The 22874-nt window shown below is 36.7% G+C and overlaps 1 protein-coding gene across 1 annotated transcript in view; it reads left to right on the top strand.

Moving 5' to 3' along the window:
- Positions 1–22874, top strand: part of DNAJC3 (DnaJ heat shock protein family (Hsp40) member C3) — a 65039-nt gene that overhangs the window by 35715 nt on the left and 6450 nt on the right. Inside the window, exons 5-9 of the mRNA XM_057707372.1 lie at positions 2455–2607; positions 4115–4296; positions 4746–4865; positions 7478–7583; positions 7668–7788. Of these exons, the coding sequence (XP_057563355.1) occupies positions 2455–2607; positions 4115–4296; positions 4746–4865; positions 7478–7583; positions 7668–7788 (682 nt within the window). The remainder of the gene's footprint in view (positions 1–2454; positions 2608–4114; positions 4297–4745; positions 4866–7477; positions 7584–7667; positions 7789–22874) is intronic.

The raw sequence follows: 22874 nt of genomic DNA, 5'->3' as shown, positions 1-22874 counted from the left end.
ACATGACAAAAGGAGGGAGGGAAATATTAGCAGGGTTCAGTCTCCATGTGTAAATATCCTGGAACATGAGAGGACAGTTGGGAGGAGTCAGCAACATTGGGATAAGAGTAAAAAACTTCATCTCACTTAACCCTGTTTAAAACTCTCCTGAGTTTAAAGTAAATTCTTAGTTTGTTTCTCAGACTCCTTTCTTACTTCCTTGGAAGAATCCTCCCCCTCTTATCCTCCCTCCCAGCCCCAAAGAGGCCCAGATGACCTGACCTCACTCCTTCTTTCCCATTACCGTTTTCTGACCATGGAGTGAAGCTGAGCCCTCCATCCTCACCCTCAAGGCTTAGGGCCTTCCCCCTCCCTCACCTTCCTACAAGAAAGATTGTGTTGAAGGGAACAGACTCTAAAGTTTGGGAGTGAAAAGATGCACATTCCATCCGGAAGAGGCAGTCTCTAATATATCCTATCCAAAAGGGGGCAGTAGTGTACATATAGGAAATAAGTTACCAGTATATATGCCCCCGTGTCCATTGCAGCATTATTTACAATAGCCAAGGTATGGAAACAACCTAAGTGTCCACTGATGGATGAATGAATAAAGAAGATTTAGTATATATATGCAATGGAATACTACTCAGCTATAAAAAGGAAATCCTTCCATTGGTGACAGTATGGATGGATCTTGAGTGTGTTATACTAAATGAAATAAATCAGATGGAGAAAGACAAATACTGCATGATTTCACTCATATGTGGAATCTAAAAAACAAAACAAAACAAAGGAACAAACAAACTCATAGTTGCAGAGAACAGACTAGTAGTTACCAGAGGGGAAGGGGGTTGGGAGTTGGGTATAATGAGTGAATGGGTCAGCTGTATAGTGATAAATGGTAACTAGACTTGTGGAGGTGATCACTTGGTAGTGTATACAGATGTTGAATTCTAATGCTGGGTACCTGACATATCATCATTATCATCATCAAGGAAACAAGTTATCATTAAACATCTACTTTTACCCAGAGCAAAGTGACAGCACAAACATACTTATACTCCTTCCAGTGTGGTTTACCAGAAGTATTCAAGACCACCCCGAGGATAATAAAACAAAGACAAGTATTCCATGGCCCAAAGCAGCTTCCTTCAACTTGGACAATTCAGTCATGCAGGGAAAGTCCTCCCCCAAAGTGAGATAAGGTTACCAGTTCCTAGTTACCTATGAATACTTGGAGTCTTAGTTATTCCTTTAGAAGCCAAAGATTAAACAGAAAAGAATATGTAAAGTATCCTAAAAAACAAAATGGAGAAATATAGACCCATTACCAAGAATTAATATTCTTAGGGTTTCTCATTTGGAGTATTCTCTCCTACCAGGTAGCTAGTGGGGATGCTTTTGAAAAATGAGTCCACTAAAAGGGAGAACAATGTGATTGGTCAGTTGAAGGAGAGAGACATTTCTAGAAATAGCCTGCTGTGTCTGTACCTCACCCAAAATGGGAACCCATTAACTACAATTCCCATCTTAGTAGGAATATTAGATTTCAGGAATTATTACATATAAGCTATAATCTTAAAAAAACTTTCCAAAAAATCATTAGCTTGTTAATGTAGGCACCCAATTTTTCTGAGCCATTAAGCTTAAGATTTTTCCACCTGGAGGAAGAAATTAAGAGTGACTGTGCATGAGGCCAGGCTGGGGGTGGGAATGAACTGTAAGCCGACACAAGGGATCTTATTGAGGTAGCAGAAATGGTCTAAAACTGTGCATACTTTGTAAGTTTATTAAGAATCATAGAATTGCACACTCAAAGTGAGTGAATTTTATGGTATATAAATTATACATTGATAAAGTTGTTTAAAAAAAAAGGCGACAATGTGTAAACCTCCTAAAACCATGTCATAAGCCTTTAATAAGATATTACTCTCTTATTTTTCCCTGTAAAGTCTTCCTTTCTTATTATACCTTAACCCCTCTGGTATCAAATCTTTTTTATCTTAAAACCTCTAAAAAACTGCCCTCTCCTTCAGTTTCCCTGTGCTTTCCATTATTGTGGTAAAATTATTTTATACTTAAAAATAAATACTTAAATATAACTAGAAAGCAAAACATGAAACTCGAGTCATTCTGCAGAGCTATATGTAAGACAGTGAGTAAGGTGCTTTTCTTCATTCTTCTGTACCTTTTCACATTCCTAAATATATTTGCTTCCTGGGAAGTTTTGGCAACCCAGGTCTTTTAACTCTAGCTCCACTGCTTGCTCTTATGCACCATGTGGGTGGGAATAATGATGCCTTTGTTGTTGCTTCCCAGGGGGGCAAGTTGCTGGAGAAGCCAGTTGTGTCAGTGTCTCCTTACGCCTTTCCCGGGATGAACTTGAGTGTTTGGAAGGGTCAGATCATTGTGTATATTATGGGTGTTAGACGCAAGAGATTAAAAACCCTATTTAATTTCTTATTATTGTTATAGCTCAAATCAAATCCAAGTGAAAATGAAGAAAAGGAAGCCCAGTCCCAACTTATCAAATCTGATGAAATGCAGCGTTTGCGTTCACAAGCACTTGATGCTTTTGAAAGCTCAGATTATACTGCTTCTATAACCTTCCTTGATAAGATTTTAGAGGTAAGTTTTTTTCCTCTTTGCAGCTGACAAGCCTAACACTTACTGCTTTTTTTCTGCAGGGTATGTGTATGTACTTCGACATGTTATATACCACAAAAAACCTGGATAGTGTAAAATCATATTGACCCTGGGGTTTTCAGGTCTTAATTGAAAGATGGTGCTTATACAGAAGAAAATTTGGGACTGAAATTTTTAGTGAATATACTGAAGATGCTATGGAGTTGGAGTTGCATCTTTTTATACATTTCCTGTTTTGCTGTCTTTGATTTTGCATTTTTTGGGGGTGGGGCAAGAAAACACTAGAGGCTAGGTAATGGGGTAAAAGATGAAAAAGTTGGTTGAAGAAAAAGGAAAAATGATGTTTGGGAGGAAAGATGAGTGTTTAGAGTGAGACGTTTCTAGGGAAGAAGGTGGATGAAGAGTTGATAGAATCCAGCGGATTCTAGATAGGGAAATCTAAGTCGGCCTCAGCAAACTTAATGACAAAGGATGTAATGGTTTCAGGAGGAAGTCTAATAAAATATTCAGAAGGAAGCAGTCATAATTCATATTTATCATTTTCACAGTACTTTGTACAGTCTCATTTAATCTTGGTAATAAACTCGTATGTAGAATGGCTACTTTTTGATAGTTTTATAGAAGAAATCTTGTGATGTGGCCCAGTAGAATTCACGGTTTACTAAATTATTTTGTTAATGCTTTATTAAGGAAATATAAAGTTACGATTTTTACCTTCCAATAATTAGACTATCCATCTTGACCTCGCCTATTGTCCATAGTATTTAATTTATGTAGTGCTGATTTTGATATCTTACTCTATGTGAAAAGTTGACATGACTTTAATACAGGTCTAAGAAATATGTAAAGACACATACATAGGTCTTATTGGTGAGCATTTGGGTTTATATTTTGAAGAATACTAGACAGTGTCAACTTTTTGAAAAAACGGAAAAGGTGAAGCTTCAGTCTTCTCACATTGTTTTTCTCTTTATTTTTGTGATATGAGGATTTAATTTCAAGGAGGTAACATTTTATAAAAGAACATTTAATTTAGTTACTAGTAGAATAAAAATATTTTGTGAGTTTAGAGCCTAGATATTATTCTCTGAGATTAGAAATTAGAATTGTTGATTATGTACAAAAATCCAATTAGAAAATATTCTCTTCAAAATCAAATATGCTTCACTGGGGACCACCTTCTAAATAAAATAGTAAATGCCATATTTTCTTACTTTCAGTGTTTTAGAATTATATAATTGAAGGGGATAGGAAAAGAGCCTTGTTAGTGTATACATCCCTTACCCCACTGGAATTTACCTAAGACATCTTTGGAGAAATTGTCACATATAAATTGTATCAGACTTTTAAATATTACTTACAGTATAGAAGTCATCACATGAATTGAGGATGTTTTATGTTGATAAATATGTAGATAAAATATGTGGGGTGCAAGTATGAATGTGCATAATTTACTGTTTCTTTAAGTCTAGTTCTTTTGTTTCTTAAGGTTTGTGTTTGGGATGCAGAACTACGGGAACTTAGAGCTGAATGTTTTATAAAAGAAGGGGAACCTAGGAAAGCAATAAGTGACTTAAAAGCTGCCGCAAAATTGAAGAATGATAATACTGAGGCATTTTATAAAATCAGCACACTGTACTATCAACTAGGAGACCATGAACTGTCTCTCAGGTCAGTTCTAGTAACATACACATCTCATCATCTTTTTATTGTTTGCAGTAAGAAAATACTCTTTTCTTTTTAATTTTAATTTAAAATTAATAAAATTATAGTTAAGGCTTTTTTATATATCTATAATTTTGTGTTATCTCTAAGTTATTCTGCTTCCACATTACTTATTTTCATGAAATATGCTTGGTAAAATAAACAGGAGGACTATTATATTTGCAGAAGCAAAATAGTGTTTAATATACATCTCTACTTAAGTCATTTAAACCTGAATTAATAAATGTGTGCGCATAATACAGTGTCATATATAACAGTATATGATAAATTATTGTCAGTATGTTTTAATTTTTACAGACCAAAAAAATACCTTTTGTTGTAATTTCTGTATTTAGTATGAAAAACCATTTATTATGTTGACTTGGAGTATTTTCCTTTTTTTAATACATGAACAGTGAAGTTCGTGAATGTCTTAAACTTGACCAGGATCATAAAAGGTGTTTTGCACACTATAAACAAGTAAAGAAACTTAATAAACTGATTGAGTCAGCTGAAGAGCTCATCAGAGATGGCAGGTAAGACTCTGCTTATGTAGAGGATCTCACCTTCCCTCATATGCCTGGTCGTGGGCACAAAAAGAACAACTGAACTGCTTGCTCTTTTACTCCTTGCTATTGAGGGTGGAGTATCTTAGATGGCACTGGGCCTTAGCAAAACTACCACAGTGGTATGCTTTTTGAATAAAGCAGAATATAAATAATGGTAACTACATAATATTCTTACCAACAGGTTTATTTATATTTCACCAACTATTTATTGAATTTCTCCTGTATCAGGCACTGACTATGTATTGGGGCAGTGCAGAAATGAATATAACTATAGTTTTTTGTCTTTAGAAGCTTACAGTTCAGTGTGGGAGGCAGGCATATAAATTAATTATTAAAAGGTGGTGTATATCTAGAGTGTATAGCCATGTATACAGACTATGCAGACATTTTCTCTCAGTATAGGATTGTGGGTTAACAGTTCTTTTGTGACAGCACCTGAAAAATATTGTGCCATTTCTTTCTGGCTTCCATGGTTCCTGATGAGAAATCTATTGTTATTCTAGTTGTTTTTTCCCCTAAAGATAAAGTGTTATTGTCCTCTGAGTGCTTTTCAGATTATTTCCTTGTCTTTCTTTTTCAGAAGTTTAATTATGATATATCTCAGCATGGATTTCTTCATGTTTATCCTGTTTGGAGTATCCTTAGCTTCTAGAATATGTAGGTTTATGTCTCTTGTCAAATTTTGGGAAGTTTCCAGCCACTATTTCTGGGAATACTTTTTCAGCCCTGCCCTCTCTCTGTTTTCCTTCTTAGACTCAGATTAACATAAATATTAGAGTTTTTGTTTTAGCCCCATAGTCCCTGAGGCTCTTCATTTTTCTTAGTTTCTTTTCTCTGTTGTTCAGATTTGGTAATTTCTATTGTTACAATTCTCTGATTCTTTTCTCTGTCCCCTACATTCTGCTGTTGAACACATGCAGTAAGCTATTTATTTCAGTTTTTATACTTTTCAGTTGTAAAAACTCTCTTTGGAATTTTTACATGTGTTTCTTTGCTGAGACTTCCCATTTCTTTGCTGAGGCGTGCTATGTTTTCACTTGCTGTAAGCATGTTTGTTACTTACTGCTTTTTTCATGGCTGCTTTAAAATCTTTGTCAGATAATTCTGATATCTCTGTCCTCTTGGTGTTAGTTTGAGATCTTCCTGTTTCTTGGTATTATGATAAGTTTTTAATTGAAAGCTGGATATTTTCATTTTATAAGATTCTGGTTTTTTTGTTTAAATCTTCTTTTTTTGGGTGGCTTTTTCTGACATTGTTCCAGCAAAGTGAGCATGAGGGGCTGGGGGGTGGGCACCACCTCATAAATGCCAGATTGCGGTAGGAGTTTCACACTTGGCCTTCCTTGCTACTCAGGGTGTGGAATTCTCACTACTGCTTGGTGTAGGTGAGAGTTTTGGGGACTCAGTTCTGGCCATGGATGAAAGTTCTGGTTCCCAACTTGGCATTCTCTGACACCACCTTGGTTGGATGTGGACACACCTCGTTACAGGCTCACCAGGGAAGAAGTCTAGGCTCTCCAGTTGACCTGCTGATGTTGGTGGGGTGGGAGCATAATTTTTGTATCTTCCTCTTTCTGAGTCTTTTCATATTTAAAAAAAAGTACGTGTAATGTCCAGAGTATTTACACAGGTATCTAGCTAGAGGAATTGGGGAAAGTACATGTACACTACCTTCCTAGAAGCTACCTTCTTTTTTTAAAGTGAAGCACAATATTTTCTAATTGAACTTTTAATTTCTAACTAATTGTAGTTTCACATGTTTTAAGAAACAAAGCAAGGTCTCACATACTCTGTACAGTTTCCTACAATTATACCATCTTGGGAATCTATAGAACAGTATCCCAACTAGGGTTTTGACATTGCTGGCTAGCTTTTGTTTTAAGTGTTGTATTTAAACCTGTATTTTAATACAATGTCATTTAAATGTGAAGATTGCAGCACTTTGGGAATAATGTGCCACAGTGGCATGTTACATATAGCTTGTAGTTTGCCATCACTGAGGAAAGTAACAGTGCATAACATGACTAGTACTTTTCACCAGTTTAAAAAAATGCTAAAGCAGCTTTTATTGTTCTTCGAAAGCTAGTCATGTTGGGAATTTAAGCAGGTTTCTTTTGCAAGGAATTACATTGTACTTAGATGTGAATATTGATATTTGTTACATAAAATAACATGTAATGGGCTCTGTTATTTCATGAAGGTGTGTAGTAACCAAGAAATAAAACCTGATCTCTTTTGCTGAAAGTGTTTTGTGTAGTCAGACTTTAACAAAGTGTTTTCCTTAGTTTCAAAATCATGGGCATTTTTCTGTAAAGAATCCATCATTTGATTTGATTGGTACTCATAGGTATGCTTCGATTTGTCCATATACATTTTCTGTGGTCATGTGTTTTATCCTAACTCTTAACTGCAGAGAGAACTTTCCCTGCTACTGTAGATTAATAAGGTAGGAGCAGTCTTTGAAGGCATGTGCCCCTTCAGGTTAATTGATTCAGTGGCACATAGCAGAGTACAGGGCCCTTCTTTTAGCTCTGGATGCAGCGTTTCATTCTGCTCCTCACGGTTTGCTCATTTAACAGATACACGGAAGCGACCAGCAAATATGAATCTGTCATGCAAACAGAGCCAAGTGTTTCTGAATATACAATTCGCTCAAAAGAAAGGATTTGCCACTGCTTTTCTAAGGTAACTGTTGATCTATTGCCAGAACTGTAAAAACTTGACATGTAGAATAACAACCATAAATTCTTTTCTCATGTTTACTTTTAGGACGAGAAGCCTGTTGAAGCAATTCGAGTATGTTCAGAAGTTTTACAGATAGAACCTGACAATGTGAATGCTCTGAAAGACCGAGCAGAGGCTTATTTAATAGAAGAAATGTACGATGAAGGTAAATCTTTAAGGAATTTGATTTGCGGTACTTAAAAGTTGATATATGTGCAGTTAGCACCTGTTTAACGTCCTTTTGTTTAGAACAAGTTTACCAGAGTACCTGGAAATGTTGACAATTTTAGAAAAATGGCAGAGAATCTGAAAATCATTCTTTCTTAGTGGAACGTGAAAAGCATACCATATAAGGAAAGAGTTCTGCTGTTGAAACTGGTACAGTGGAATATAAAAATAAAAATTTTAGCTATATTTGTTGTAGACAAGTTAGAAAAGATAAATAACAAAATAGAAAACTTAAATTAGATCTCATATCATCCAGAGGTTATCACTGCTCATTTTGGATTTATATCTTTCAGACTTTTATCTATGCATATATATATACATATTCTGTGCATTTACATAATATACATATTCTGCATACAGCAGACATATATGTGACATATATGCCTAAATATAAAATGATCCTTTGTGACCCCTTAGCTGTTTAGTAAATGTTAGGATAGCTGCTTACTCAACTTTGTTCAAGTTGAAGTAGCAGAGAGTTTCCCGCTAGATGTTGTAAGGAACTTGAATGAAGGCAGTGCCCTGTTTTTGGAAGATAACTAAGGCAAATACAGTAATGGTATATGATCCTTTCATATATTTTGTTTTGTGACATTTTTCATGTGACATTATGCTATGAACATTTAAAAGAGGTGATTTTTTTTTTGGGGGGGTACACCAAGTTCAATCATCTGTTTTTATACACATATCCCCGAAAAGAGGTGATTTTTAAAAGAAGTGAGCCTTATAGCCCTTAATGAAAAGTTTTTTGTTTCAAATCAAGTAAAGCATTTTAAATTGAAAACAGCAAATAAGTATTTTTCTGGTGAAACTTGGTTTGTGGTACTCTTTTTTTCCCCCCTCAGTTAATTGCTGCATATTTATTTAATGAAGTGTGTAACTATTTTAAACATAGTAAGAATGCTTTGCAGCAATGAATAAACCTATACTAAGAAAGAGATAACTACACTTATAATTAAGAAAGGTTTGTCATACTCATTTTTTAAGGCAAACTGATCATTTACTTTTTTCCTGCTTTCTTCAATTTAAAAAGAATCTTGCTTCTAAGGTGTTTCCTGGGAGTAATGACAACTCTGGTTACACTGTCGAACATTTTTATACTGTAGTCCTTGAGGTCTGATTGAGGCTTGAGATGTATGCGATCAAAATAAGTATTAAGAGTCAGAAGAATGCGTCAGTAAGGCAGGTGGTGTACATAGATCCCTTTAGCATACTTGCTCTTTTCACTTTTGAGCTCCTAGATGGCTATATTCTAGAATTTTGCATTCCAGTTAGTTTTTGGAATGCTTCATCAATGTGTACTTTTCTTAGCTGTATGTAAACTCTCAGCTCTAACCATGAAATTAGCGATGCTGCAGAATTTAAGCATGGCTGTTAAAAAAAGGTTAAATCTTGTAGGCTGCTAAATATAAGTTGAAAGATGCTTTTGTATCTTGAATGTTAAACCAACTTATTTTTTAGAGAAATTTGACAGCTTAATTCTTGAAGAAAAAGATGCTTAATACTAATAGACTAGGTCTGTCTTTGAAGTCTGTTTTTTGTTAAAAATTTTTTTTAAAATAGGAGTTTATTCTTTGTCTTTTGGGGAGTTTAGATTATGCATAGCAGAATCTTTATGAGTTATGATTTTAGAAGAATAAAATGGTTGTTTCAGTCACAACTATGAAAATTAAGCAACCTCATGGGGAGAGAAATGGATTGCTAGGTCTATATTTGGGGTTGGGGGCTGGGTAGGGTATAAGTTTTTATAGTTGAAACTGAAAGGTGTTACTTGTTTGGATTTGAATCAGAGGTTTAGTAAATGATGTAACTGAGTAGTAATCTTACTTAACTGGGTGAAATAACATGATGAAATCCTGAGTTACTAATATGAAGGCTTTCTATATTGTGTTTGCTGGTTTTACCTTTTTTTCAATCAGCAGTTTACAATGATGGTAGGTATATAATGAATGAATGAAAAAAATAGGTTTAGATTAGTGAATAATGGAACCTGGAGATTTATTAATTTGGGGCTTTTGATAGAATTATCAGGAAAGATATTGGGGGATTCCACTTACTAGAACATGACTGTACAAATACGTCTTCAACCTGCCTTTCAATTCTTCTGCATGTATACCCAGGAGTGAAATTGATGGATCATAAGGTAATTTTAATTTTTTGAAGAACCACCACATTGCTTTCTGTAGTGGTTGTACTATTTTGCGTTCCCACCAGCAGTGTTGCAAGGGTTCCAATGTCTCCATGTCCTTGTCAATACTTATTATTACTATTATTTCTTTAATAGTAGGCATCCTAATGGATATGAAGTGATATCTAGTGGTTTTGATTTGCATTTCCCTAATGATTAGTGATGGGGAGCATCATTTCATATGCTTGTAGGCCATTTATATATCTTTGGAGCGTGCCATTTATTTAAGTAACTTAGCCTGTTGTGTTTTACGTTCCTTATCTGTAAGATAGGAATGAGAATAGTACACGTTACATAGAACTGTTGTGACAATTGAAGATGATGCTCAGAAAGTGATGCTTATTAGTATAGTGCTCCCAGTAAATGGTTTCCATTGTACTCATTTTTAGGTAGTTGTTTGGAACTTGCATTGACTTTTCTATACAAATGGTACTTAATGGGGTAGCTGGCTTCTAGGTCTGACCTATGACTGTTGTATTAACTCCATTTGACACGACTGTTATTTTAGTATTACTAATAATATTCAGAATTCTGAGAACAGGAGCCAACTAGCACTTTTTTCTGGATGAAGGGCCAGTCTGGGCCAAATTGTGAAATAGACATATTTTATCTTTGACATCCTATGATGTCCTATAACCAGATTCTTGTGCCTTCTTGCTTATTCTAGGACTACCTGGTGCCGCTATGTCTTCCCTATTCCACAAAAGTATTCTGTGTTCATAGTTCATACATCTCCTTGCTTCAGCATTCTTATGCCCCCAAAACAGCTGTATTTTTGGGAAAATGGCCAAATTTAGGATATTTGTATAAAACATTGGTAGGTTTCTATTCCTTGTGATATAAGCATCTTTAACCCACAAGAATATCAGATTAATGGAATTCCAGGCAAGTGTCTATGATACCACACACATTGGGCAGCATGCGGGTCAGGTATGGGGCTATAGGGCTCATCCCTAGGCAGAAAGGAGACCATTTTTTCTGAGTGGGTCACATTTCTCACGGCTGCTTCTTTTTTCAAGTTTGTCGGCCAGGGGTCCTTGGCTCCTAATTTCGAGAAGAGAGTGTAAGAGGTTGGTCTTTACTGGAAAATGCTGGTTCTATTTACGATTATACCTAAAGTTGGAGGCTGCTTATATATTGATATTTTTACATACCAGTCATAACCATGGACACGTGTAATCAGAATCTTTAAAGCAGTTATTTCTGAAACTCAAATCTTGACATAGGTGCATTTACCTTGGCTTCAACTAAGGAGCTGGAAGCAGGTAGTGAGAACAGAAAAATGGCTATTCCTTTGCAAAGACAACTAGGGTAAGATACTGTATGTGGATTGCTTAACTCCTTTGGTTGTAAATTTCATGAACTGTAAATCCTGCCTGTGTTTTTATTCACACACAGGCTGCTTACCCACAGCTGCAGCCTCCTCTTTTCTTTTGAAAAGTACATGGTTACAGGGAAGGTTGCAGAGCTATCTGCTCTTTGGGGATTAGCACATCTACCAGTTAGCTTAGAGTTAACACATTTGACTATGGTGCCAGTCAGAAAAACATCGCACCCCCTATAGTGCTAACCCCGTGACTTCCGGTTGGAAATACCAAGGAATCCATGTGTTTAATATGTAGATAGGGAAATAGAAAACATTCACAGAAGTGGAGCAGTATTATTCAGCAGAAAAAGATATGTTACAATGTTAATTTCTGAATGGTCAAGAGCTTAAAGTGTTGGAAATTAAAAAAAATTAAGGAAATAAAATAGGGAAGGGCACTGCAGGTGTTGGAGAAGATGTAGCTGGAACAGAAGCCCAGAAGGCACGGGAATGAAAGGGTCTTTTGCCTTTCCCAAAGGTGACGACATTTGACTAGGACAGCGGGTAGGTTTGGAGAGGAGGAAGTAGGCCATGGCTATGTTTTTGTTTTGGCTTTTTATTTGCCAGTTAACAAGAATGTGATTACCTGTGACAAACAGGTATGCCCTCAAATAGTGAAGTGGCTTCTTTAAAAGAGAAAAAAATGAAAACAAAAAACCCAAGAATCTCTTATCGTCTTAAACAGAAACAGACATACGTGGCCTATATTTGTGTATGTCTACTCTAGTGCTTTGAATACAGTTGGTGATATTTCTTAACTGTTGATAGAGAAATTATTGCATAAGATTTAACAATTTTATAATCTGACAGTGGAATTCTTTTTTTGTATTTTACTGTTAGCACTATTATCTCTTTTCCACTATAAAAATTTCAACAAAACACATGTATAAAGCACAGTAATGTATCAGGTTCAGTTAGAATGCAAGCCACACTATGTCCCTGTGTTCAGAATTAAACATAGTTTGTCTCTTCACTGTTTAAATATAATGGTTAGGCTTGCCTTCAGAGTCCAGAGCTAGAATGTGGTCTGTTGTAGGCGGTAGTTCCATTGATGGACATTTGACCCGGAATTGTTCAGCCCTTTGTAATGTCAGAAATATCTCACAGTTCTCTCATACGTCTGTGCTAATAGTGAGTCTATATTATAAGGGTACTTGGATAAAACTTCCCCTTTGTAGTCTAAGGATGAATATGTATAAAACATAGTGGTAGAAAAGTTATTTTCATTGTCTATATTATGACAGTCTCACCAGCAGATAAACAATGCTCCCAACATTTCATTATGAGAAATTTCACATATAGAGAGAAGTTGAAAGAATTTTACAGTGAACACTCATGTCCTCACCATCTAGATTCTAAAATTAACATTTTACTGTTTTATCACATTTATCTGTCTCTGTCCTTTCGTCTGTCCATGAGTTCATCTTTTTTAGATGCATTTCAAAAAAAAGTTGTAAATTTTGGTTTACTTTTCCCCAAATACTTCACAATGCTTATTATTAACTAGGGGGTAATTGTAGATACAATGAAAGGCACAGATCTTAGGGATACCAGTTCTAAGTTCTGATACAGCCTGTTAAAAGAGAAAAATTATTCATGACCCTTGTTAAAGACCTTAAGGAAGACTTTATTCAAGGGGGGTGGCTATCACAGTAGGTGTAGGGACACTGCACTGGGGTCTGGCAGTGAGAGAGAGAAAGATTGGCCTCAACTCTGACTGCAGCGAGGACAAGTGGGATTTCTAACCAAGGAGCAGAGGCTGGGGAGGGGAGGTCACTGGATGGGAAGTTACTAAGAGGAAACGTTAGGGAAAGGGGGGATTCTTGCTAGATGGACTCATCTGAGTTCTTGTTGAAGGTAGGTCAGAGTAGAGGAGGGGGAATCCGATCAGATATCAAATTCAAATTTGGTCTGATACTGAGGGTGGGGGATCTTGGCAGGATTCTTGTTCAGCCTGGATTCTGCAAGGACAAAGAGGGAAGCCCAAGGGGCCTTAGTCAGAAAGAAGATTTACTCCAAGGATCCTGTCTAAAGTTTTGGTAAAAGAGAGTCTTTGTCAAAGCCATACTCCTGTCAAGATACAGAACTGGACAGTATCCTCTTGTCCTTTACCGGTTGGTCCCCATCCTCCTCCGACAGGCAACCATTATTCAGATTTTTTCCATCAGAGATTAGTTTTACCAATCCTAGATCTTCATTCATATCAACAGAACCATAGAGTATGTCCTCTTTTGTATAAGGCCTTTTTCATTCGGCATGTTTTTGAGGCTTATTCATGTTGTTATATTCATTGCTAGTTCAGTCCCTTTTATTGCTGAAGAGTAGAAGTTGGCAAACCTTTTCTGTAAAGGTCCAGACAATAAAAATTACAGGCTCTGTGAGCCACATAGTCTCTGTTGCTCCTACTCAACTCTGCCACTGCAGAGCAAAAGCAGCCATAGACAAAATGCAAACACGTAGACGAGGCTGTGCTCCAGTGAAGCTTTATTTTAAAGACAGGTAGTGGGCTGGAAGACTGTTAAATTTTTTTTTTCTACTGTAAAAGAGGGAAAAGCATTCAATATTTCATCATTAATCCTATTCCTGAAGAATATTCCAATTTATGGGTATACCATACTTTATCCATTCTCATATTAATGGACACCTGGTCTAATTTTAGTTAACATGAAGAAAGCTGCTATGAACATTATTCTGCAAGGCTTTTTTCAGACGTATGTTTTCACTTACTTTGTCTAAATATCTAGGAGTGGAATTGTTGAGTCATAGGGTAAGGTGTATGCTTATTTATAAAAGAAACTGCTAGACCCTTTTCTAAAAAGTAATTTAAAATTCCCACTTCCATCAATAAAGTATGAGAGTTCCAGTTGCTCTGCATCCTTGCAAACATTGGTGTTGTCTTTTTAATTTTATACACTTTGGTATGTGTTAGTAGTATCTCACTGTGGCTTTTATATATGTTTCTTTGATGACTAAGGTTGTTTACTACTTTTTCATGAGCTGCTTCTGTATTCAAATATCTTCTGTGAAGTGTTCAAATATTTACCAACTTAAAAATTTGTGTTTCTTTTTGCTAGAGATATAGATGTTATGTAACTATATTTGTTTTTCTCCTTTACTCTGTTACTGTGATAAAGTACATTGATATGCTAAAGTTAAATCAACCTGGAATTATTGGGATAAACTCTTCTTGCACATGATGTAATTGTCCCTTTTAGATATTGCTGGAGTTGCTAGTATTTTTAGAAGTGTGGGTCTGTGTTCATGAGGGATATTGCTCTGTAACTTCTTTTTTGTAATATCTTTGTCAGATTTTAGTGTTAAGGTTGAACTGAACTCAGAAATTGTTCTGCTCTCCTGCATTTTCTGAAAGAGTTGTATAAAACTGGTGTTATTTCTTCTTTAAAGTTTGGGAGAATTCACTAGTGAAACCATCTTGGGTCCCAGAGTTTTCTTCGTAGGAAGTTTTTTAATGATGAATTCAGTTTCTTTAATCAATGCAGGGCTTTTCAGGACTTCCTTGGTGGTCCAGTGGTTAAGACTCTGCACTTCTACCGCTGGGGATGCCGGTTAGATCCCTGGTCGGGGAAGTTCCACATGCTGCATAGTGCAGCCAAAAAAAAAGAAAAGGCTATTCATATTTTTTGTTTGTTTCGTCTTGTTTTACTTTTTGTAAGTTGTATCCGTCAATGAATTCGTCCATTTTACCTATATTGCTGATTTTGGTTGTAGGAAGTTTATAATATTATCATTCTCTTAACGTCTGTTAAGGTCTGAAGTGATGATTCCTTTTTCATTTCTAATAGTGACAATTTGTTTTTTTTCCCCTCCTGATCAGTGTAATTAAGAATTTGGTCAAATTTGTTGGTCTTTTGAGGAACGAACTTATGGATTTGTTAATGTTTTCCAAGATTCTTCTTTATTATTTCATTGATTTCTTCTCTTTCTTTCCTTTGACTTCCTTTAGGTTTGTTTTTTGCTTTTTCAGCTTTTTAAGTTTAAAGTATCATTGATTTTAGGTTTCTTTTCTTTTTTACTGTATTTAAAGCTGCACTTCTCACATTATTTTCATTGTTATTTGATTTGAAATGTATTCTAATTTTCCTTCTACTTCTTTGATACATGGATGATTTAGATGTTTTGTTTAATTTTAAAATATTCCATGGTTTCCTTAGTACCTTATTATTGATTTCTAATTTAATTCCATTGTGCTCAGGGAATATGAACTCTGTATGAGTTACTTCCTTTTAAATTTATTTAGATTTGTTTCCTTTTGAATTTATATAGACTTGTTTTGTAGCCCAGCATAGGTTGTATCTTGCTGAATATTCTATGTGCATTTGAAAATAATGTGTATTCTGTAGTTGCTGGGTGTAATATTTCTATTAGTTTTCTCATCATTTGCTGAGAGGGAACTTTAATTACCTGGTGTGGAAATTGCAAACTTCCCTACCTTTTCCTTTAATATTGTCCTTTTTTTCCTTTATGCATTTTGGAGCTCTGCTGTTAGCAGCCTGCATATTTATGACTGTTAAATTCTTCTGATGACACCCTCTCCCTGTCTTTTTATCAATTCCAGAAGGGAGTATTACAATATTCTCAAAAAATTCTTAGAAAAAATGATTTTTAACCTGGACTTTTATATATAGAAAACTGTTAGGGTAGTTTTTCTGTAATTGTTTGGAAATTTTCCTATTTCAGTGTTTTGGAATCTCCGTGGAAAGCCCACTACTTTATTGGGAGGTGGGTTTTCAACAACTTTCTCTTTTGGACTAGATTTTAGTTATTCTCTTGAGTTTTCAAATTTATTTGTACAGAATTTAGCAAAGTACTCTCTAAATTTCTTCTTTCTGATTATTTTTCACTTATTTTTTGTATTTCAGCTGTTTCCTTTTCTTGATTAGGTTAGAGGGTTTTATTGATTTTTGCTAGGAAAATAAGCTTGACTTAACAGTTTTGTTCTTTTTTGGTTTCATTAATTTCTACTTTTGTCCTACAATTTTTCTTCTAACTTTGAATCTCATGAGTAATTCATTTTTCTTTAATTTTTATTGAACCACTAAGGCTGTGAATTGTCCTCTTAGCACTGCTTATGTTCTGAATGGTAGTGTTTTCATTATTATTATTTTCTAGATATTGTGCAACTTTTATTTTTATATTTCTTCATTTTAAGAGTTGTTGGAGTGTTTAAAAATGGTGCACAGAGCCTAGGTGGAAAAGTTCTTTTATTTTCTGATTTATTATTAATTTCTAGAGTTAAAACATTTTGATCAAAGAATGTTTTACTACTTCCATTTTTGGGAATTTATTACTCTCTTATTTTTGACCTAAAAATGGCTGACTTCATGAGTCAGGGACCTGAAAATAGATGTACTCTTTTGTTTCTGGGACAGAGTTTGGCATATCAGTCAAATCTACCTTATATTGTGGTCTTCCCTTTCTTGTCTTTTTTTGGCCACTTGATCTGATATGAATGGAGAGGTAAAAGTCTTCCTCTACTAGTGTCCTTACATCTCTCCTACTATCTCTTATAATTTCTGTTTTATAAATATTGCTGCATTTTTATTTGATGCACAGATATTCATGTCTTCATTATGATTTCTACACTCCCACCTTTTTTGCTCTTTTTTTGTTTTTTGTTTTTTGGGGGGGCTGTGCCAAGCAACGTACAGGATCTTAGTTCACTGAACAGGGATTGAACCTGGGCCTATGGCAGTGAACGTGCCAAGTCCTAACCACTGGACTGCCAGGGAATGCCCTCTATTTAATGTTTTTAATCTAAATTCTGATTTTCTGATGTTAGGATAGTGAACCAAACTTTATTTGCATTTGCCTGGTGACACTTTGCCCATACTTTTAGTTTCAACTTTTTGGAATCACTTTGTTTCAGGTGTGTTTCTTGCATAGAGTTGGGTTTTGCTTTGTGATCCAATATGAAATTCTTTTTTTTCTTTTTTAAGATCTTTATTGAGGTATAATTGCTTTACACTGTTGTGCCAGTTTCTGCTGTATAACAAAGTGAATCAGCTGTATTTATACATATATCCCCATATCCCCTCCCTCCCCTGACTCCTTCCCACCCTCCCTATCCCAGCCCTCTAAGTCATCACCAATCATCTAGTTGATCTCCCTGTATTATGCAGCAGCTTTCCCCTAGCTATTTTACATTTGGTAGTATATATATGTCAGTGCTCCTCTCTCACTTCGTCCCAGCTTCCCCTTGCCTCCTACCCCACCATGTCCTCAAGAACGTTGTCTGCATCTGCATCTTTATTCTTGCCCTGTCACTGGGTTCATCAGTACCATTTTTTTTAGATTCCATATATATGAGTTAGTATACGGTATTTGTTTTTCTCTTTCTGGCTTACTTCGCCCTGTATGACAGACTCTAGGTCCATCCACCTCACTACAAATGAAACTCAATTCCATTCCTTTTTATGGCTGAGTAATATTCCATTGTATATATGTGCCACATCTACTTTATCCATTCATCTGTTGATGGGCATATTTAGGTTGCTTCCATGTCCCAGCTATTGTAAATAGTGCTGCAGTGAACACTGTGGTACATGTTTCTTTTTGGATTATGGTTTTTTCAGGGTATATGCCCAGCAGTGGAATTGCTGGGTCATATGGTAGTTCTATTTTTAGGTTTTTAGTGAACCTCCATACTGTTTTCCATAGTGGCTGTACCAATTTGCATTCCCACCAACAGTGCAGGAGAGTTCCCTTTTCTCTGCATCCCCTCCAGCATTTATTGTTTCTAGATTTTTTGATGATGGCCATTCTTACTGGTGCGAGGGATACCTCACTGTGGCTTTGACTTGCATTTCTCTAATGACCAGGGATGTTGAGCATCTTTTCATGTGCTTGTTAGCCATCTGCATGTCTTCTTTGGAGAAATGTCTTTTTAGGTCTTCTGCCCATTTGTGGATTGGGTTATTTGCTTTTTTGCTATTGAGCTGCATGAGCTGCTTGTATATTTTGGAGATTAATCCTTTGTCAGTTGCTTCGTTGGCAAGTATTTTCTCCCATTCTGAGGGTTGTCTTCTTGTCTTGTTTATGGTTTCTTTTGCTGTGCAAAAGCTTTTAAGTTTCATTAGGTCCCATTTGTTTATTTTTGATTTGATTTCCATTATTCTAGAAGGTGGGTCAAAAAGGATCTTGTTTTGATTTATGGCATAGAGTGTTCTGCCTATGTTTTCCTCTAAGAGTTTGATAGTGTCTGGCCTTACATGTAGGTCTTTAATCCATTTGGAGTTTATTTTTGTGTATAGTGTTAGGAAGTGTTCTAATTTCATTCTTTTCCATGTAGCTGTCCAGTTTTCCCAGCACCACTTATTGAAGAGGCTGTCTTTTCTCCATCATATATTCTTGCCTTTTGTCAAAGATAAAGTACCCATATGTGTGTGGGTTTATCTCTGGGCTCTCTTTTGTGTTCCATTGATCTATATATCTGTTTCTGTGCCAGTACCATACTGTCTTGATCACTGTAGCCTTGTAGTATAGTTTGAAGTCAGGGAGTCTGATTCCTCCACCTCTGTCTTTCCTTCTCAAGATTGCTTTGGCTATTCGGGGTCTTTTGTGTTCCCATACAACTCGTAAAATTTCTTGTTCTAGTTCTGTGAAAAAATGTCATTGGTAATTTGATAGGGATTGCATTGAATCTGTAAATTCCTTTGGGTAATATAGTCATTTTCACAATATAGATTCTCCCAATCCAAGAACATGGTATGTCCCTCCATCTGTTTGTAAGGTCTTTGATTTCTTTCATCAGTGTCTTATAGTTTTCTGTATATAGGTCTTTTGCCTCCTTGAAATTCTTTTAAATCAGTGAGTTAAGCACATTTATACTTACTGATGTGACAAATATGTTTGGTCTGAGTACTGTTATTCTGTTTTTCAAAGTATTTTTGTTATCTGGCTTGTATTATTTTGTGTACTATTTTGATATTTAAGGTTTGTATTTTTCTTCTTGGTTATTTTTGTAGGTTTATTCACTTAGCCCTCTTTCTTTGGGCAATATGTATTAGTTTCCTACAGCATGGAACAATATTAGCATGTTTCCTCCTCTTCATTCCCTTTCCCCTGCCACTTAAGACTTGTTAATGAAATAATCTCTGGTATTTGCCTGTGGCTCATCAGTGGATGATGGTTCCTCATTGCTTCAGCGGTAATTGGTGGGAATTAATGAACTTACTTTCTCCCCTGTATTTTCTCACTTTTTGTTAGCTGTATCCCTTCTGTATTGGCAGGGCATACACTCTACCCTGTCACTGTAATTCCCTGGTTTGCTTTAATCTCAGTTCTATATTGAATATATTTAATGTTTACCGCTCTTTTGACCGTGCTTTCTCTAGCCTTCTCTTGGTGAATTCATCCTATAATAGTTTCCTTGACAGGTTCCTGGGAAAATTTTCTGATTTCTATTATGTTCAGAGCTGTTTGTACCTTTTATACTTGAAGGATGGCTTGGCTAGATGATAAAATCCTTTGTTCACACTTTTTCTGTATATTTTATAGTTATTTTCCCATTTTCTTCTGCACTGAATATTCCTATGGAAAATATGCGGCCAGATTCTTTATTTTTGGTTTGGCCTCACAGACTCTAAAGTTCAGGCTCAGTAGTTGTGGCGCATGGGCTTAGTTGCACTGTGGCATGTGGGATCTTCCTGGAGCAGGGCTTGAACCCGTGTCCCCTGCATTGGCAGGCAGATTCTTAACCACCATGCCACCTAGGAAGCCCTACTGTGCACTTTCAATACATAGATTCATCTTTTATTTCAGGAAAGTTTTCTTAAATTTAACCTGAGTTGTTTTGTTTGGTTAGATTGCTTTGGTTTTCTGCTTCAGAGATTCAGTTCAGCATTGTTGTGTTCTCTCTGCTCACCACCCGTAGCTATTATTCTTTCCTCTAGTTTTTTATACTCTATTTCCATTTCATTGTTAGGTCCTTATTTTTTCCCCATGTGCTTCTCTCTTGTGCTACTTCTCATTTCATCTTCACTTTCATGATAGTTTTAATTTGTTCTTATTTTTCTTGAGTTTTGGCTACTCACATTTTTATCTCCTTGTCTTACTCTTTGCTGTGTTCTTATTGTGCTTTGTGATTACCCTTAATAGAGGTGATTGGATTAAGTTTTAAAAATTTATGCCATAATGTTTGCTCAGAATTTTCATATATTCTTTGGCTATTTTTTGTTTGTTTTTAATTTATTTATTGGCTGGATTGGGTCTTCATTGATGCGCGCAGGCTTCGTCTAGTTGTGGCGAGTGGGAGCTACTCTTTGTTGCCATGTGTGGGCTTCTCATTGCGGTGGCTTCTCTTGTTGCGGAGCATGGGCTCTAGGCGAGTGGGCTTCAGTAGTTGCGGCACATGAGCTCAATAGTTGTGGCTCCCAGGCTCTAAAGTGCAGGCTCAGTGGTTGTGGCACATGGGCTTAGTTGCTCCGTGGCATGTGGGATCTTCCCAGACCAGGGATCGAACACACGTCCCCTGCATCGGTAGGCAGATTCTTAACCACTGTGCCACCAGGGAAGTCCCAGCTGTGTTGTTTAGATGTGTGTCCATCAGGTAAGTTTTGGTGTTCTTTTCCAGTTTTTAATTTAAAATTTAAGTATCTTTTAAGGGAGACTGTGCCATATAAAAACATCATTGCTCATCATAAAATGACTTGAATTACCTTGCCCTAGCTATTTGTGGGAAAGTCCTCTTGGGGGAGGTGGTGTGTAAAGGGGTGCTGGGGACAGGCAGCTTCTATACTTAACAGTTGCAATACTCTCTGCTTCATTGTTTCCACAGACATTCTGCTTCCTGCTAAAATGGCCTTTATGTATAGCCCTGCCCTCTCTGCTTCTCTGAACCAAACCGTGTCCAGGAGGTCGTCTGCTGCCAGCCCTGCTGCCCCTCTGCCCACTTCTTTTGCTACACCAAAGGGGTGTATCTTTTGCACTTCCGGGTGAGCCTGTCACCAGCAGAGAGCACATGGTCTCCATGTTGCCTGGGATGTGCTGCCCAGGGCTCTTTGCTCTTGTCACTCATTGTATTTTCCCTTGCTTGTCTTCTCCCCAGCAAGGCCTCTGCATTACCTCCACTGTGTTTGCTCCAGATTTCATGCTTCTTGTACTAGATAAAGGATGCAGGTTGTCACTCATTTCAGGGTGAGCCCATACTCACAGAATGTTATTTTGCTGGCATTTTCTGTGATCTTTCCTCTAGGGCTTGCTCACTATTTGCTTCTTCCTCTCATCTTGGATTTATGGCTGATATTAGCTAACTGTAGCAGCCTTTGAACAGTCTCCTTGCATTGTTGTGCTGAAAATGGTGTGTTCTCCCCACTCCTCCTCCCGCCATTTACCTTGTTTTGTATGATATCCAAGAGGAGAAAGTTGGTGCTCCATGGGGCATAGTATATCAGAGGTCTGATGAACTCTTTAAAAGGACCTCTGAGGTCCCTGTTTGGAGAATAGACTTTTAGGGGAGTAAAGTGGAACCTGGGAACACCTTTTGAAGCTATTATAACTGTTCAGGTGTATTATGATGGGGATAGTTAAATTCTTGCTATATTCTGAAGGGAAGCTGATTTGGGACTTGCCAATGGATTGATGGAGTGTGAGAGAGAGAGGGGAGCCATGTGCATACGGTGCACGTCTGTCTTTCGAATGCTCCTCTGTATTGGGCAGCTCATGTTGACTTTAAGTGGGTAGGACCTGTTCACAGGAAGACGTTCCCTACCATGCTTGTCATCTTTTCCATCTGCCAAAAGGAGCAGTACTTCACCCATTTAACTTACCTGCGGAGTCCTTTGTTGTTTAAATTCTGGGTGGCACTGCTTTTCCTGTGTTTATTCCAGATCTGTTGTGGAGTCTTGGGTGTCCATGAGCTCTGCTCTGCTTCTCTTCCTGGGGGCGAGCCTGCCCAGCTCTTCCATCTCGTGAAGTAACCTGATGATCCGTGGCCAAAAAGAACAGCTTCCAAATCTGCTAGGGCCTTTTTCAGTGCGTATTTGGATTTTGGTTCTATTAGGTTTATTCATTATTAACGTGATCCTATTTGCCTTCTCTCTTCTTTGACAAATTTCTGGCCTGCTATAGTTTTCTGGGCTGCCATGGTTATTTTTTATTTTTGTCATTTTTGTGGGATGGAAGGCAGGAAGTTCCTGTGCTTGCTGTCTGCCGCCTTCATCTGGTTGTTTGCACACTGCTCCTTAAGAACGGGGTGAGGGGCATATAGCAGAAAAAGAATTTGGGAAGGATGAGAGTTTTTAGTTCAGAGGTTAGAAAATGACTTGACTAGTATGTAACATGCTGTTTATTCAGGGCCTTAATATTTCTGGCTCATTTTACTCTTTTACAGCTGCTCAGTTATATGGGATAAACATAATTGGGTGTTATTTACTTTTTTCTTGAAGTTTCACTCCTAGAGAGTGGAATATGAGAAAATATAATTAAAAATGAGTAAGCTATCTAGTTTATG

Source organism: Hippopotamus amphibius, chromosome 14 (assembly GCF_030028045.1).
Source record: "Hippopotamus amphibius kiboko isolate mHipAmp2 chromosome 14, mHipAmp2.hap2, whole genome shotgun sequence".
NCBI lineage: Eukaryota > Metazoa > Chordata > Mammalia > Artiodactyla > Hippopotamidae > Hippopotamus > Hippopotamus amphibius.
The sequence above is the reverse complement of the archived record's forward strand: the minus strand, read 5'-3'. Positions and strand labels throughout refer to the sequence as shown.